The following is a 17,734-nucleotide window of genomic DNA, read 5'->3' as shown; positions in this document are numbered from 1 at the left end:
TAAGATCGGCTATAATTTAGTATCGGTAGAGGGATGAAACATGACAGCAGATAAATGTAAGGAGTAATAAATTTTGCTATAATGTAGTATCGGTAGAGGGATGAAAAATGACAGCAGATAAATGTAAGGAGTCGTAAAGTCGGCTATAATGTAGTATCAGTAGAGGGATGAAAAATGACAGCAGATAAATGTAAGGAGTCGTAAAGTCGGCTATAATGTAGTATCGGTAGAGGGATGAAAAATTTACAGCAGATAAATTTAAGGAGTCGTAAAGTCGGCTATAATGTAGTATCGGTAGAGAGATGAAAAATGACAGCAGATAAATTTAAGGAGTCGTCAAGTCGGCTATAATGTAGTATCGGTAAAGGGATGAAAAATGACAGCAGATAAATTTAAGGAGTCGTAAAGTCGGCTATAATGTAGTATCGGTAGAGGGATGAAAAATTTACAGCAGATAAATGTAAGGAGTCGTAAAGTCGGCTATAATGTAGTATCGGTAGAGGGATGAAAAATGACAGCAGATAAATTTAAGGAGTCGTAAAGTCGGCTATAATGTAGTATTGGTAGAGGGACGAAAAATGACAGCAGATAAATTTAAGGAGTCGTAAAGTCGTCTTGATTGTAGTATCGGTAGAGGGATGAAAAATGACAGCAGATAAATTCAAGGAGTCGTAAAGTCGGCTGTAATGTAGTATCTGTACAGGGATGAAAAATGACAGCAGATAAACTTAAGGAGTCGTAATGTCGGCTATCATGTAGTATCGGTACAGGGATGAAAAATGACAGCAGATAAATTTAAGGAGTCGTAAAATCGGCTATAATGTAGTATCAGTAGAGGGATGTAAAATGACAACAGATAAATGTAAGGAGTCGTAAAGTCGGCTATAATGTAGTATCGGTAGAGGGATGAAAAATGACAGCAGATAAATGTAAGGAGTCGTAAAGTCGGCTATAATGTAGTATCGGTAGAGGGATGAAAAATAACAGCAGATAAATTTAAGGAGTCGTAAAGTCGGCTATAATGTAGTATCTGTACAGGGATTAAAAATTACAGCAGATAAATGTAAGGAGTCGTAAAGTCGGCTATAATGTAGTATCGGTAGAGGGATGAAAAATGACAGCAGATAAATGTAAGGAGTCGTAAAGTCGGCTATAATGTAGTATCGGTAGAGGGATGAAAAATGACAGCAGATAAATTTAAGGAGTCGTAAGATCGGCTATAATTTAGTATCGGTAGAGGGATGAAACATGACAGCAGATAAATGTAAGGAGTAATAAATTCGGCTATAATGTAGTATCGGTAGAGGGATGAAAAATGACAGCAGATAAATTTAAGGAGTCGTAAAGACGGCTAGATTGTAGTATCGGTAGAGGGATGAAAAATGACAGCAGATAAATTTAAGGAGTCGTAAAGTCAGCAATAATGTAGTATCGGTAGAGGGATTAAAAATGACAGCAGATAAATTTAAGGAGTCGTAAAGACGGCTATAATGTAGTATCGGTAGAGGGATGAAAAATGACAGCAGATAAATTTAAGGAGTCGTAAAGTCGGCTATAATGTAGTATCGGTAGAGGGATTAAACATGACAGCAGATAAATTCAAGGAGTCGTATAGTCGGCTGTAATGTAGTATCAGTAGAGGGAAGAAAAATGACAGCAGATAAATTTAAGGAGTCGTAAAGTCGGCTATAATGTAGTATCGGTAGAGGGATGAAACATGACAGCAAATAAATTTTAGGAGTCGTAAAGTCGGCTATAATGTAGTATTGGTAGAGGGATGAAAAATGACAGCAGATAAATTTAAGGAGTCTTAATGTCGGCTATAATGTAGTATCGGTACAGGGATGAAAAATGACAGCAGATAAATGTAAGGAGTCGTAAAGTCGGCAATAAGGCCTTTATCGATACGGGCGCTTCAGTCTCGCTAGTGAATAGTGAGGTGATAAAGAGGTTGAGAGTTAAACGAACTCTGTTACAACCTGATCTGGATGTTAGCCAGGCCGATGGCAGCCAGATGAGGCTAGTATGTCCCATAAAGGTAGGGGATGTGAAAGTTGATCACACCCTGTATGTGGCTCCAGATGTATGTGAAGAACTAATCCTAGGAGAGGATTGGTTGAAAGCCCGAAGGGCTCGGCTGGAGTTTGAACCAGCGAAGCTAATCTTGGATAAGATAGAAGTTCCTTTGGGAGGACAGGAAAATGGTACTCTGGTGGTAGTTGCGAACAGAGATACAAAGATACCCCCGAGGGTGGTGGTATCCTGTGAAGGTCAGATAAGGGGTATGGGGTTGGATGGTGAGACCCATCAAATAATACCCGTAGATAAATACAGTGATAATGAAGAAGGAATAATGCTGTGTGAATCGGTGGTGCAGGGGGAGGAGATAATCCCTGTGCTGTTAGCTAATACGTCCGGTAAAACCGTAAAGATACTGAAGGGTGAGGAGATGGGGTACGCCTTACCACTACGTAACGTTAGTCAAACACGGTGGGACAAGAAGGGAAGAAAAGAATTGACAGAACTTAGGGAAGAGGAGATACTAGTACCTGAGAGATATCAAAATAGAGTGAGAGATCTGTTAAAAAGAAATCGGGATGTGGTGGCTAATGATGATAGAGAATTGGGACAGACTCAGACTGTCTCAATGAAAATCGATACTGGTAATAATCAGCCCATAAGGTAAAAGCCTTATAGGACTCCCATTCATAAGAGAGAAGTGGTGGAAGAAGCCGTAAAGGATATGTTAGAGGCAGGTATAATTGAGAGGTCCAAATCCCCTTGGAGTTTCCCGATAGTGGTAGTGGAAAAGAAGGACGGGGGACATAGGTTCTGCGTAGATTTTAGGAAATTAAATGCTATCACTAAACCTGTGGCCGTTCCCCTGCCTTTAATTGACGATATATTGGCATTGTTGGGCAAGTCAGTCTGTTTCTCAACATTGGATTTGAGATCCGATTACTGGCAAGTGGCCTTAGACGAAGTAGACAGGGAGAAGGCAGCCTTTACCTGTCACTTATGGCTGTTCAATTTTAAGGTGATGCCCTTTGGCTTATCTAATGCTCCAGGGATATTCACCCAATTGATGTCTATTGTTTTAGAAGGATTAGAGGGCTTTGCTATGGCCTATCTGGATGATGTGTTGGTGTTCTCCAAAACACCTGATGAGCACATTAAGCATTTAGAGAAGGTGATGGAGAGGTTGAGAGAACACAACCTGAAAGTAAAATTGCCAAAGTGTCAATTTATGAAAGACGAGACTAAGTATTTGGGATTTATAATGGATAAGGAAGGGATAAAACCTGATTTGGATAAAGTAGAAATAATCAGGGCAACGCCTGCGCCCAAGAGTGTTAGAGAAGTGAGGGGATTTATAGGTGCCATTGGGTACTATAGAAGGTTTATCCCTGCCTTCTCGTGATTGGCCGAACCACTGATAGCTCTCACCAAGAAATATGCTAGATTCAGGTGGACGGAGGATTGTCAGCGAGCCTTTGTTTCCCCTCTCTGTCCTGCTCTAAGCAAATCTGGCGACTTAGTCCACAAATTCCAAAATTCCATCATGACAAGTTTCAAGAAAAAATACACGATTAAACCTGGTTCTCCAACTTCCAATGTAGACCCCTACTACCATGTCTCCTTCTCCAACATCAGGGGTCTACGTTCTAACCTTCCAGAAGTTGAAACCCAATTACAGGAGACTAAACCAAACCTTTTATTTTTAAGCGAAACTGGCATTGGACAGACTATTTCTCTAGAAGAGTTCGCAATTAAAGGATACTCTAACTTAACTTCTAAATCTGACGCCCAAGATCACCATAGGCATGGAATATGTGCCTATATTAAAGATGTCTTTCCATGTGGTAGGGACATCTCCCGAGAAGATCCTAACTTACCGTATATGTGCTTCCGGGTTGCATTAGCTCACGCTACTGCATTTATATTTACTCTCTATCGCCCCCACAACAGCGGAGTTACTATCTTTAAAAGCATATCTGAGAAAATTGACCAAGTCCTGTACGTGATGTTGCCAAGCTAATCAAAAACCTTGATTCCAGTAAAGCAACTGGCCCTGACGGTATTCCAATGATAGTACTCAAAAAACTTCAACCAGAAGTAGCACCCATACTTACAAAACTATTTAAACGTTGTCTTAAGGAGAATAGTTTCCCATCTCCCTGGAAAATTTCATCACTATGCCCTGTATTTAAGAATTCAGGTGATCGCTCATCTCTCTCTCAGTACAGGCCAATAAGTCTCCGGTGCGTCATGAGTAAGTTGCTGGAATCTGTGTTGAATACAGAAGTAATCAACCATCTCAACAAAAATAACCTTCAATATGGTTTCCGTTCTGCTAGATCTACAGCAGATGTGCTTACAATTATATCTCATAGGATTAGCAAATCTCTCGGCGGAGGCAACCTTTCTAGGGTAATTGCTCTTGACATATCTAAAGCCTTTGATAGGATATGGCATAAAGGTTTACTTCACAAGAACAAGACAAGCTATGGTATAGCTGGAAATGTCTTCTCAATTATTGAATCATTTCTTTCTGATAGGTTCATAAGAGTAGTAGTTGAGGGGCAAAAATCAGAAGCTCATAGTATTAATGCTGGTGTCCCTCAGGGGTCCATCCTGGGCCCAACTCTTTTCCTGATCTGCATTAATTATCTTCCAAATCACATCCTTACATCATTCGGAGACATTTATGCTGATGACACTACCATTTATGGTAGCACATCTAAGACAGTAAACGACCAAGTTCTCTCTGATTCTCTCTCCTCTGATCTTGAGCACGTGGTACAATGGGGAAAGGAGTGGCTGGTTACTTTTAATGCATCTAAAACCAAGCTTCTCTCTTTATATCATCAACATCCTGATCCACATCTGGCGTCAATTAAAATGAATGGCTCTCGTCTTCAGGAGGCCTCAAGTTTTGACAAGCTTCTGGGCTTGACCGTTACTCCTGATCTTAAATGGAACACATATATCAAATCTGTTGCCAAGGCCGCTGTAAAAATAGTGGGATATTTCTATCAATCCAGTAGATATCTCACTGCTGATACAATTCTCTATCTATATAACAGCCAGGTACGTCCAAGGATGGAATACTGTTGCCACATCTGGGCAGGAGCTGCTAGAAAGGACTTGTCCTGCCTTGATAGAGTTTAAAATAGACTTCGTAGCCTCGTAGGAGATGTCCTTTTCTCTTCCCTGCAACCTATATCTCACAGAAGAGATGTTGCGAGTTTGTCTCTGATGTATCGTTATTTTCATGGAAAGTGTTCAACTGAGCTTCAGTCTATGGTCCCCCCTCGCCAAACTTTCAGAAGAAACACTCGTCTAGCTGAAAACACTATCAATAATTCCCCCCATTCTTTATCTGTGCCTAAACCTAAACGTAGATTCCATGAACAAAGCTTATTTCTTAGAACTGCACCCCTATGGAATTGTCTTCCGTTTTCCTGCTTTTCGGCTGACTACAATATGGTTGTGTTCAAGTCTAACGTAAACAAGTTCTTGATGAGCCGTTCCATATAAGTTAACAAATTTACTGAATTTACATTACTAATGATTACTATATTGTCCAATTTCTACTGAACACTCTTTAACCCTTATCCTCGAGTGGCCTCTTGGCCTTGATAATGTGGTGATTCCTGTGTAAAAAAAAAAAAAAAGCATTTCGGTTAATAATTCAAACATTGTATTCTTTTGTTAAATTATACATCAAATACAAAATCCTAAATACACAGACACAAAAGGTTTCTGCCTAATTTACTCCTAGAGGTTGCGATTCTTGGTTCACACAATTTTCCTGGAAGAATACTAGGACGCTAGTAAGAAAAAACTTTTGTGTCTGTGTATTTAGGATTTTGTATTATAAAGAATGGGACTTACTTTTTTGGGCTGTTGGGAATGGGATTCAGTGGCAGTGGCGGTTCCATTGCTTGATTAGGATGATCTGTCTTTGACTCCACTGTAAATGCTGATAATCCCATAGCTGCCAGCGGTTTGACCCCAAGTTGGTGATGCAAAGATAAATTCTGCAAGGATTTCCCTTTGATAACAGTGTTCTTAAAAGGAAATTCTTCACTTTCAGGTTTTTTACGCTTCTTTTTTTTTTGAACACTTTGCTGTTGATTCTGGGCAAGTGATGTAGCACTTACAAGAGGTATAAGAGAACTTGGTAATCTTCGGACATCAGATTTCTGTCCTCCAATGCTTAACTCTAAAATTAAACAAAATCAGAACTATATATATATATATATATATATATATATATATATATATATATAATAAAAATTACAATAAGTTTACCAAGGTAATCAAAATGGTAAACTTAGAATATATTATAAATATTAAAGAGTTAATATTTACAAGTAAAGTAATCTCAACCAGATGTAAAAGCTCAATAAAACCGAAAAGGAAATAGAGCTTATAATATGAACAAATGATTAATAAAACATGTTAAAAAACATCTTGAAAAAGAGTTAAAAACATATTTAATTTTAAAAAGGAAGCACAAGATAAGTGAATAGTCCTTAATCTGCGGAGTTTCGAAGAAATACTCTCCTTTCATCAGAGGGCAGGAATTAGCAAAATGCGGGATCGGATTTTGCATGTAAAAGTATTTAATGAAACGACAAGTAAGTCACAGATCTTACTTAGTTAAAAAAAGGGGTGAGGTAAGGGGAATAGAAGGTAAAAGAAAAAAAGATAAAAAGATTTCACATGAATGGATAGTCCGGTGAAGGGTAAAAAATCCAAGAATGGTAAAATCCAAACACGGTCGAATTAAAAACTTCCAATACTTTGGAACTTACCTGTTGGATTTTTTTCAAGATGCTTTTTAACATGTTTTATTAATCATTTGTTCATATATATATATATATATATATATATATATATATATATATATATATATATATATCCTCAAAAGGTTTGGCCTTGATGGAGGAGAGGCTAAAACTTGCTGCGATAATTTCAAATGATCCGAAATAGCAGGAAGGGAAGACTTGATTCCAAATATTTCTCATATGTTACATCTCCCATCTTTTGGAAATAGGGTACGATTATGAATATCTCCATTATCAAATAATCCTTATACACTGTAAAATTTACGTTATGTATGAAAACCAAAGAAGGAAAATATAACATATAAGAAATATTTAGAATCAAGTCTCTCCTTGCTGTTATTTCAGATCATTTGAAACCATAGCAGCAAGGTTTAGTATCCACTCCATCAAGGCCAGATGTTTTGTGGAAATATCAGATATTTTGTAATTCATATGCAAAACTAGGACAACAAATGTCTGATTGAAACATTTTTTGGCTGTAAAAAAGTGCCAAAAATAGGCTCTGGATGATGGACAATCCCCCTAATGTGCAATCTTAAGGGCAAAGGTCATTCGCTTTCCAACGAGCCTTCATTTGTTAAACTCTGCTAAAAGTTGCTGAGATTTGGAACTTATAAAATAGGCAAAAAGGTGCTCTCTCTCTCTCTCTCTCTATATATATATATATATATATATATATATATATATATATATATATATATATATATTAGCTGTACCCGGCCACGCATTGCTGTAGTTCAGTTTGTTAAAATGGAACACATTCCTCAAGAAAAATTGCATTTTGTTCGTTTATTTACTTTTATTATTTTTTGCAATTTTTTTAATCAATAAAAGTTGTTATTTTTTCTCCCCCAAAAAGATTAATTTTTTACCATAAATTGTTAGGTGAAAGTTGTTTTTTCAGGAAAACTTGCACTTTTTTTTAAAAGAAATTTGTCAGTAAACGTTTCTCTTTGAAAACGGAATTTTTATTATAAAAAGAACAGATGAATGCTTTACATGAACACTGTAAATAGTTATGTGAAAGTAGAGAAAAATTCGATTCTTTTTTTCAAGAGAATGTACAAATTATTTTTTTAACAGATGTTCAGAAAATAAACAGAAAAATACTTCCATCATTAATTATGCAAAAAAATAAATAAAATGTTGATTTAGTGCCTCAACATAATGCTTATAAATTACGATAAAACTTGCTGAGTATGTGCTGTTTTATGGTTGTTGTAAAAATGGAACGCTTCGTTTTAATCTTTCTTAATTTTTTAATTGTGCCCCCCCTCAAACGAATATAATCAAAACAGTAACATTCAACAATTGTACTTTATGTATATAAAACACAAAATATTTATTTAAAAAAAAAAAAAAAGTTAATAACGAAAGGGAAATAATTCCATTTTTAAACGAAAAAGTCAGTTTGGTATATCTTTTTGTTATTTTTTACGTAAGTCCAGCTTACCATTCACATTGGAAATGTCGACATTTATAGGTTGTAGGGTACGTTTACAACGAATAAACACTCCAATCTAGTAGATGTATCAGAATTTTTGACACCCTTATCACGAAACTGCGAATAAAATATAAAAAACTCGTAATTTCTCTTTTAAAAGTGGGTTGTTTATTTTCTTTATGGATTATACTTCCAAAACAAACTCTTAAAGTTGTTTTAAAAGTGATAGAATTTTTTTTTAAACTAATGAATTTTACGAACTCAATAATTTTCAATTTTTAAACTTCAAAAATCTATCAAAATTTTTCTATTGATTCTATTTTTACGATATTTTCAGGGTCAATTATGCCCTTTCCAATAAACCGAATATAATATTTTAGACAAACGTTTTGTTTTTTTTAATTCACGCCCCCCCTCCCATTTTCAAGTGTCTATTAAAAAGTAAATAATTAATTTACTCACCAAAGTTTTATATATCACAAATTGAATAATAATAATAATGGTCAATAAGTAATATATTCAAATTTAAAACAAAAAAGTAGTGTTTTTTAGAAATTTACCTGTAAAGTTCGGAGTTTAAAACCTGTTTTTTTTTAAACCACGTTCTTTGTTTTTTCTTTTGTTTTTGTTTTTTTTATGAAACCTTGGTCCTTGCTCCTTTAATTGAAAAAAATTAGGGCTTGAATTACATTTTTCGAGGAGTTATAAGCTTGGAAAGACAGGAGGTCGAATAATTCACGCCTCCCATTTTGAAATGTCTATTAAAAAGTAAATAATTTACTCACCAAAGTGTTATGTATCAAATTGAAGAGAAAAGGCCAATAAATAATATATTCAAATTTAAAACAAAAAAGTAGTGTTTTTTAGAAATTTATCTGTAAAGTCCGAAATTTAAAACCTTAAAAAAAATAAAAACACGTTGTTTGTTTGTTTTGTTTTTTTAATGAAACCTTGGTCCTTGCTCCCTTAATTGAAAAAAATTAGGGCTTGAGTTACATTTTTCGAGGAGTTATAAGCTTGGAAAGACGGGGTGGAATTATTCACTATTTTTCACGAAATTTCTGACACACCTATCAATCTACCCATGTAAAGAACGGCTTTCGGAATAGACACCCCTAACCTTGCCAGCGTACCCGAAAAGCTATAAAAGTTGATGTGTCGAATGTGAACGATGAGTTGGACGTAATGTAAAAATGTACCGAATTTAAAAGGGAACGAAATTCAAATTTCCGTTCCATTTTTACAACAACCGTAAATCAGAGCATTCTATGCAAATTTTACCTAACTTACTATATTAATGCTATTTTTTTTAAGCAAAAAAAAATATTTAGGTTTGGCTATAAATTCCTAAACTCATTTCACCCTAAATAATTTAGGTGACTGAAATAGGAATCTAATTGAATCTTTAATTTCCTGAATAGTATGCGAGAATTCATTTTTCTTCGAGTTATATCGAATTTATTAATACAGACTTTAGGGGCTTTTTTCGTAATGTTACTGTAAAAATTATGTTTTATTGTTACAAATTACGATGCTTTAAAAAAAGCAAAAATAAATTCTTGCGTTTTTATTTACTACTGAAAACCATAACTTTAGTAAAGGTATTTTTTGTTTAAACAAAATAAAACATTTTCACTAAAAGTTAAGTAAAAATAATTAGTTCATTATATTCTGCGATCATTATTTGATAAATACTGCAATTTTCATTAAAATTGGTTAATTTCCTGATTTTTGGTGAATTTTTAAGTAAAGGGAGGGATACAAAATGTTTATACACTTTGAGCGTCGGCGTTCATTTTGTCTGTACCTAACATTTTTCGATGAATATTTAATAGGAAAACGACCACGTGTGGTTAATTTATCAATAATCATGTGATTAAACCCATTGAAAATTTGCCGATATTGTAAACACAGTCTGTTTGCATTAAGCCTGTAGTGTTTTTTTAGTGATTCAGTGTTGGCAACTGAGATTTAAAAAAACCCGCGAGATCAGGAGAAAGAAATGTCCAGAAAATCGCTAGATTTTTTACTTTTATCATCTGAAATTTTCAAAAATCGCTAATTCCCCCCTCAAAAAAACGCCCTATTTTTAACTTCCTACCATAAAAAAATTATAAATATAGTATATTCAATATATAAAATGTCCCGTGTTTTCTCACTATATGTTTCTGGAATTATATTGAAGCGGTTAGCTCCCGTATTTTATCAGCTAGTTTTACCTGTTTTTTCAGAGAGGGTATTTTTTTTTTTTGCAGGAAACAAATCATAAACTCAAACTTTTTTATAATAAAAGTTAAATTGAAATATACTGCAAATTAAACATCACAATAATGGTGCAACATATTTTGAAATTAGAAAAATAAAAAAACAAAAAAACTTTGTTTTAGCATGTTAAAAGTATTTAGGTTGGTAGATAATTAAATTCTACTGTATTGATATATTTTTTTTTGTTGTTGTTTCTTGCTTTTTACAATTTTCGACTAAATACTTCTAAATTTCGTATCTTAAACTAAACTTCGAAGGTTGGAATGCCCACCCCCACCTAAAATGTACTTGGAAAAATCGATTTTATAGCGAGATTTAAGAATGGTTAGCCGAAAAAAAAGGTGAAAAACAAAACAAATAATCAATAAATAATTGTTACCAAAGGCAATAAATGCTACTTTTTTTTTACTTACATGAATGAATTTATTTTATGTTTTAAAGTATTTTCAAGCGTTTGCGGGTGTGTGGGTGCGAAATATCTCCAGATTTTCTAGAATTTCCCGCTAGATTGCAAACGAAATCTCCAGATCTAGCAGGAAAACCGCTAAATTAGAAACACTGGCCACGTGACAGGAAGCGGTAATAAATAATTGTCCCTAAATAAAAAAAATGGCCTATCGGTACAAAGAAACCCACTTATTTATCATAGAAAAATTAAGCATAATGTTATAATTAAAAAGAAATATATAAAAACACACATGGAATTATTAGTAAACATATTATACCAAAACGTGGAAGCCATCCGTCCAGTGTTTTTTAGACAATTAATTGCGAACGAACCAAGAGTTACATTTTTATATATATAGATATATATATTTGGTTCTATGGGACGAAACTACATGAACATTTGCAGGCTTTTTGAAGATTATAATACCATTCTATGGTTAAAATTTTATGACAATTCGTAAAAAGGAACCTATATTTTCAAACCAATAAAATGTGCCCAATTTTGCTTACATTTTCATATATAGTAGCTTTAGTTCTGTTGCTTTGGGATGAATTTTACTTAAGGCTCTTTTTTGCATACTTTTCTCCTGTGTGGTGGCCTTGCCAGGTTATATATATATATATATATATATATATATATATATATATATATATATATATATATATATATAAAATTTATTTATGCAAACATTGATGGCTAATATGTGCTACCGACTTCTGTATGCATAAGCATATATAAATACATCTATACTCTGATACACCCGCTTTTATATATATATATATATATATATATATATATATATATATATATATATATATATATACAGAAAGTACATATACAGCAATATATACCTACACTAAACGTAAATGCACTTCTATATAATACCGCCCCCTTAAGTAAACACTTCATCAAATCTCCACACTAACGTAATGTACTTGCAATAACCCTTATCCCTGAGTGGCTTCCGGGCCTTGATAAGTGGTGGCCACTGTGTAAAAAAATATATACATAAATACCCAAATACGCAGTTATATCTACACAAACACATTTGCATAAATAGCCATATACACACTCGCATATTATATACTACCTCTATTATTATACTAATACTAATGAAACTGTCAATTGGGAATCTTTAAACCTCCTTAAACCCACAAAGATATATATATATATATAATACACACATGAGATACATAGATATATAGATATCCATATCCACACAAATATACACTTACATATATACACAAATACACATACATAGATACCCGCGTACCCATAACACATAAATATACAGCCATACATGTACATACACAAAAACTTTATTTAATAAGGTGCCTTCTAACTTCGGTAGTGTGGTAAACCCTTTCATATGAAACAGCGTATTATTATAGTTTGCATAGGCGTATATATACATACATACATACACTCTGGTAATATATACACTATTGTAACTCCCATACATGAGGCAGCCTATTTTAATAGTTCAGATATATATATATATATATATATATATATATATATATATATATATATATATATATATATATATATATATACATAAACACATATGTACACTCACACATACATGATACATCCAAAATAGATATAGATATGAACGCATTCTCCACATAACTCTTTTAACTAACACCCCATATGCATAATTATATTACACGCACCCACCCGCTTATTTGTGTATATATGTAAGTGTAAACTTGTGTGTATATGGATATCTATATATTTATGTATCTCATGTGTGTATTGTATATATATCTTTGTGGGTTTAGGGACACGTGTGGATTGGAATGTATCTATGCCTATGGGTATGTAATCTGCATATATGTGTATGCATATAAATATATATATACATGTGTGTATGTGTGTGTGTGTGTATGCTCGTATATGTGTATATATATGTTCATCGAAAAGGGAATCCGACTATAATCTACAGGTTTTAAGATTCCCAATTGACAGTTTCATTAGTATTGGTATAATGATAGAGGTAGTATATAATATGCGGGTGTGTATATGGCTATTTATGTAAATGTGTGTGTGGATATATAACTGCGTATATGGGTATTTATATATATATATATGGAAGTGCATTTACATTTAGTGTAGATATATATTGCTGTATATATACATTCTGTATATGTGTGTAACTATATATATATATATATATATATATATACGTGGGTGTATCAGAGTATAGATGTATTTATACATGTATTTATATATGTTTATGTATGCAGAAGTCGGTAGCTTTCTTAATTTTATATTTATTTTATTTTTATATTCATTATTTATATTTTTGCGCATATGTATAAGTGAAATATACCAAACGGTGTGTATTCACCCCTGAGTGTATATATATATGTTTGTATGCTTACTTCAAAAATAAGTGTGTATGTAAATTGAGAATACCAGTTTCTCCTGCACTGGGTGGCCATTGGCCAGAGGAGACATTTCTCAGGTATTTTATAATGCAAAATCAAAAGATGAGATACATAAAAAAGAATAAAAAAGGAAATAAAAAATGGGAGGTTAAGATATGGAAAGATAGAAGCCTGTGAGCAATGGATTGTTCAAGGAGCTTACTTATCCTCCCCCACACATAACCCCCACCCCACCCATATTAGGAGACAAGATTCTAATTTTGTATACGAAATAAGAAAATGTTTTTGTGTCTTGAAATGTACGTTTTCGAGGGTAATTCTTGGCCTAAAGACGTAATCTCCCCAGCACAGGTGATTATAGAAACATGTATGCACATATGTAGCCATCAATGTTTGTATAAATACATTTAATATATCTGCTCTGTTTACTCATTGAGCATTTTTGGGTAGACACATGTTGTTTCATTGGATGTACTTTTAGGAAACTAAACTATTGCCATAATATATATATATATATATATATATATATGAATGGAAACGTATAAAAAAGAATACGAAAAGTATAAAAGCTTATAACTTTTCTTATTCGTTTTCAATTGGTGACGTGCAGAATACAAAATAATATTATGAAAAAAAATTTTTTTTAATTTTTTTAATTTAATTTTATTTTTTTAATAATATATATATATATATATATATATATATATATATATATATATATAAGAACAAGTAGTCAATAAAATATGTTAAAAAACACTTTGAAAAAGAGTTAAAAACATATTTAATTTTAAAAAGGAAACACTAAATAATTTGATAGTACTTAATCCATGGAGTTTCGAAGATCAGAGGGTAGGATATATATATATAATAAATTCCACAGCCAAACAACGTCGCCGCCCACAAGAGCCACGAGACAGTCAACGAACCGGAAGTCAAGACTCAAGTTATGCCCTATTTGGGCTCATCAGTTAGACACATCCGAACTCAGGATTCGAAACCCGAGCCTCTTGCATGCGAGGCAAGCACTACCAACTGAGCAAAGTCCCCCACACAAGACTTATTTCTTGAACTTCCGGTTCGTTGACTGTGATGGCTCGTGGGCTGCGACATTGTTTGGCTGTGGAATTATTATATACAATCTCTCATAGTCTGAAAATCATATATATATATATATATATATATATATATATATATATATATATATGAAACGTTAAATTAATGGCTACGTAATTTCAAATTTACCATAATAAAATTTGGACTTATGTTTGCAGAAAGAGATCTGTTCGTTTTTAGAGTTTATTATATTGCTACTTTGAGGGGAAGTAATTATTGTTATAGCTTCGGTTGTGCAGAGGCGACATGACTTAGAGCCTGGAGTATAAGACTTAACCTTTTTTAGGATAGTCCATTTGATTAAGAAAGGGGTATTGTTAGAATTAAGTTTTTTTATTAAAGTGGTTAGAGAAGATCCTTGGTTATTATTAGAATTATGGTTGTTAAAAGAAGAAATGTTGTTTGATATTCTTTTCTTAATTAATGTTGAAGTAGCGCCGATATATGTATGTACTTTATTAAAAGCTCGAGGTCTGAAATTAATATTAATTTGCTGATTTGTATTAGTTAAATAGTTTGAATTTTGTTCATTGTGTTCAACAAAGAGCGGGACAATGATTGTACAAGGACTGTTTTGGAGGGAATAATGAGTGTTGTTAGTCTCAGGATGGCTGTTAGGAGAAATATTATTCTCATTATTATTAGTATTATTATTATCATTATTGTTATTGCTAGTTGTATGATTATAGACGGAGGGGATGCTCGTGTGGTATATTGAATTAGTAACTATATCAGATGGAGGATGGGAAGAAGAATAACTAGAAGACAAAATATTAGTTTCTGTTATGGGAGGATTGCGTGGGAGCTCTGTAATTGTGCATGAATATATAGCACCTTTATGGATGCAATCATTATTGAGTGGGCAAAGATGTTTGTTATTACAATTACAGTTAGTTTTGGGTTTAATTGGGAAAGGGACTTTTTGGGCTGATTTAATTTTTTGTTATTAAATGTTAAGATTCTTTGTGCTAAATTAGGCATAGTTGAATAAGAAATCCTTATTGAGTTTTTATTGAAAATAAGACTATATCTGTGTGGGTAATTGAAAGAGTTTTGTACAATGTTGAAGAATTCCTAGGTATATTAGTTTTGACATTTATGCTAAATGGAGGATTAAAAGCAATATTTTTCTTTCTCCTGGTGCGAATGGGTGGGTTAGAGGTATTACGGTTAGTATTTTGGTTTGGATTATATATGTAGACTGGTTCATTGCAATTAATAACGGCAGATCTTGTTTTTTTAAACTGGTTTCTTGCGAGCCATATTGTGTGTGATTACAGATTTAAGGCAGCCAGCAGGAGGAGCATAATTGTTGTATTTAATCTTTTAATTGTGTCCTGAGTTCCTTAAGACATTATTGAGGAAAGTAGCATTTTGATTAAAAGTGTTTTTATCAGCAGAAAGAGCAGAAATTCTTCTAGAGACGGATGGTATTATAGATTTTATAATTGAGTTGGGGTGGTTAGAAGATTTATGGACGTATAAAAGCGTAAGGTTGGGTTTGTGATAGGGGCTATGAGTTTCGGTGTTAAGATTAAATGTCTAGAAAATTTGAAGTTTTTTTGTTTGGTTCGATAATTATAGAAAGGCCAAAGTTATTAAAGGACTTATGTAATTTTTTAATTGTTTTGTTGTACTCTCTTGGCCTGGCTGTTGTAGTAAAAAGGGCATCGTCTCTATAACACCCCTCCCTTGGATATGTTTAAAGTGTTATTTAAGTTCTTTCAGTAAGAAGAGCCCGACTAAATTCGTAACTTCTGCAGAGTCAGAAACTCATCAAGGTGTCAAAATTATTAAGTGGCCTTTCTAGTCCAAAACTTATTATTAAATTGTATAAGGGACTTTCTCGCTAGGAGAATTAATTTATTTTCTAAATTAGTTAAGTCAGAATTTCTTTTAGCAAAGATTATAGCCTTATTTAAAAGGATCGGAGAAATTGATTGATAATAATTTTGGATGCCGAAGGTTATGAAGTTAAGGTGGTGTTTATTTTTAAAGGAGACAATTAATTACGGAATCTGAATTTAGCCAAAGAGGGGAATTAACTTTTTTTTTGATAAGAGGGTCGATTTTTATCTAAGATGTTTTTGCTTACAGCACCTAAGTCAGATTTAGATGGGCAGATTAATCTGATGGAGGGAGTGTCATAAAATTATGTTTATTATTCTTGAGGGTAAATCTAGGGGTACCCGGAGAAATTATTTCAGTGAAGTTATGAATATTCATAGAAGTCAGTAAATGTTTAGCCTCAGAATTAATAGAATCTAAAGTCTTAGGAGGGACTATTTTATAAGATTTATTAAGTTCTTTATGCAAAAGTCTTTTATATGTAGGATAGTCAAGTTTATAATAATTTTTTGTCTTATCAGCAGGGACGAATATATGTTTATTCTTTTCTCGGAAAAATTATTTATTTTTCGAGTAACCGGATTATACTGGTGTTTTTGTTTCTTAAATTTAATTTTTTTGGCTAAATTTAACATGGAATTCTCAAATTCCTCAAGGAAAGTGTTGTATTTAGGGTGGGCAGTGGTTTTTAATCCGTAAAATTTGGCAGCAAATCTTAAAAATTTTTTTTGTTCTCTATGAGAGTTAATAGGGAGTTCATTTGTTAAGATTTCTGGGTGAAGTTGGTTTTCAGAGGAAATAGACGCTTGAAGTTTATTGTTAATGCTTAAGTCATAGTGATAAGCCTTCCACCTTATATTTTTTAGGAAAATGTTCAAAGCTAGAACAAATTTGTGGATATATTCTTGTTGGGTAGGAATAGGGAAATTTTTGGCAGACAGAAGAATGTGTTCCTTTTGAAACATATCCGGAGAGAATAAAATAGCTCAACCAGGCAGGAGCTTATAATAAAATAAGAATTACAGTTTAGTTTACCAAAATGATCCAAGATGGCAAAACTAAAGTAAATTATAAATATTAAAGAATTAATATTTATAAAGTAATCTCAACCAGATGTAAAAGATCGATAAAACCAAATAGGAGATAGAGCTTATAATAAGAACAAGTAGTTAATAAAACATGTTGAAAACACTTTGAAAAAGAGTTAAAAACATATTTAATTTTAAAAAGGAAACACTAAATAAGTGGATAGGCCTTAATCCGTGGAGTTTCGAAGAAATACTTTCCTTCTCATCAGAGGGTAGTATTTACCAAAATGTGGGATCGGATTTTGCTTGCAAAAGTATTAAATGAAACTACATGTAAG

General features: G+C 33.0%; 1 protein-coding gene across 1 annotated transcript in view; it reads right to left on the bottom strand.

Annotated features, from left to right (window-relative positions):
• Positions 1 to 17,734, bottom strand: part of LOC145242417 (uncharacterized) — a 450,806-nt gene that overhangs the window by 80,980 nt on the left and 352,092 nt on the right. Inside the window, exon 5 of the mRNA XM_080105454.1 lies at positions 5,899 to 6,229. Coding sequence (XP_079961580.1) covers positions 5,899 to 6,229 — 331 coding nt within the window. The remainder of the gene's footprint in view (positions 1 to 5,898; positions 6,230 to 17,734) is intronic.

Source organism: Euprymna scolopes, chromosome 21, assembly GCF_053919585.1.
Source record: "Euprymna scolopes isolate OS-2025 chromosome 21, ASM5391958v1, whole genome shotgun sequence".
Classification (NCBI taxonomy): Eukaryota; Metazoa; Mollusca; class Cephalopoda; order Sepiida; family Sepiolidae; genus Euprymna; species Euprymna scolopes.
Note: the sequence above shows the minus strand (reverse complement) of the source record. Positions and strands in the feature narration are given on the sequence as shown.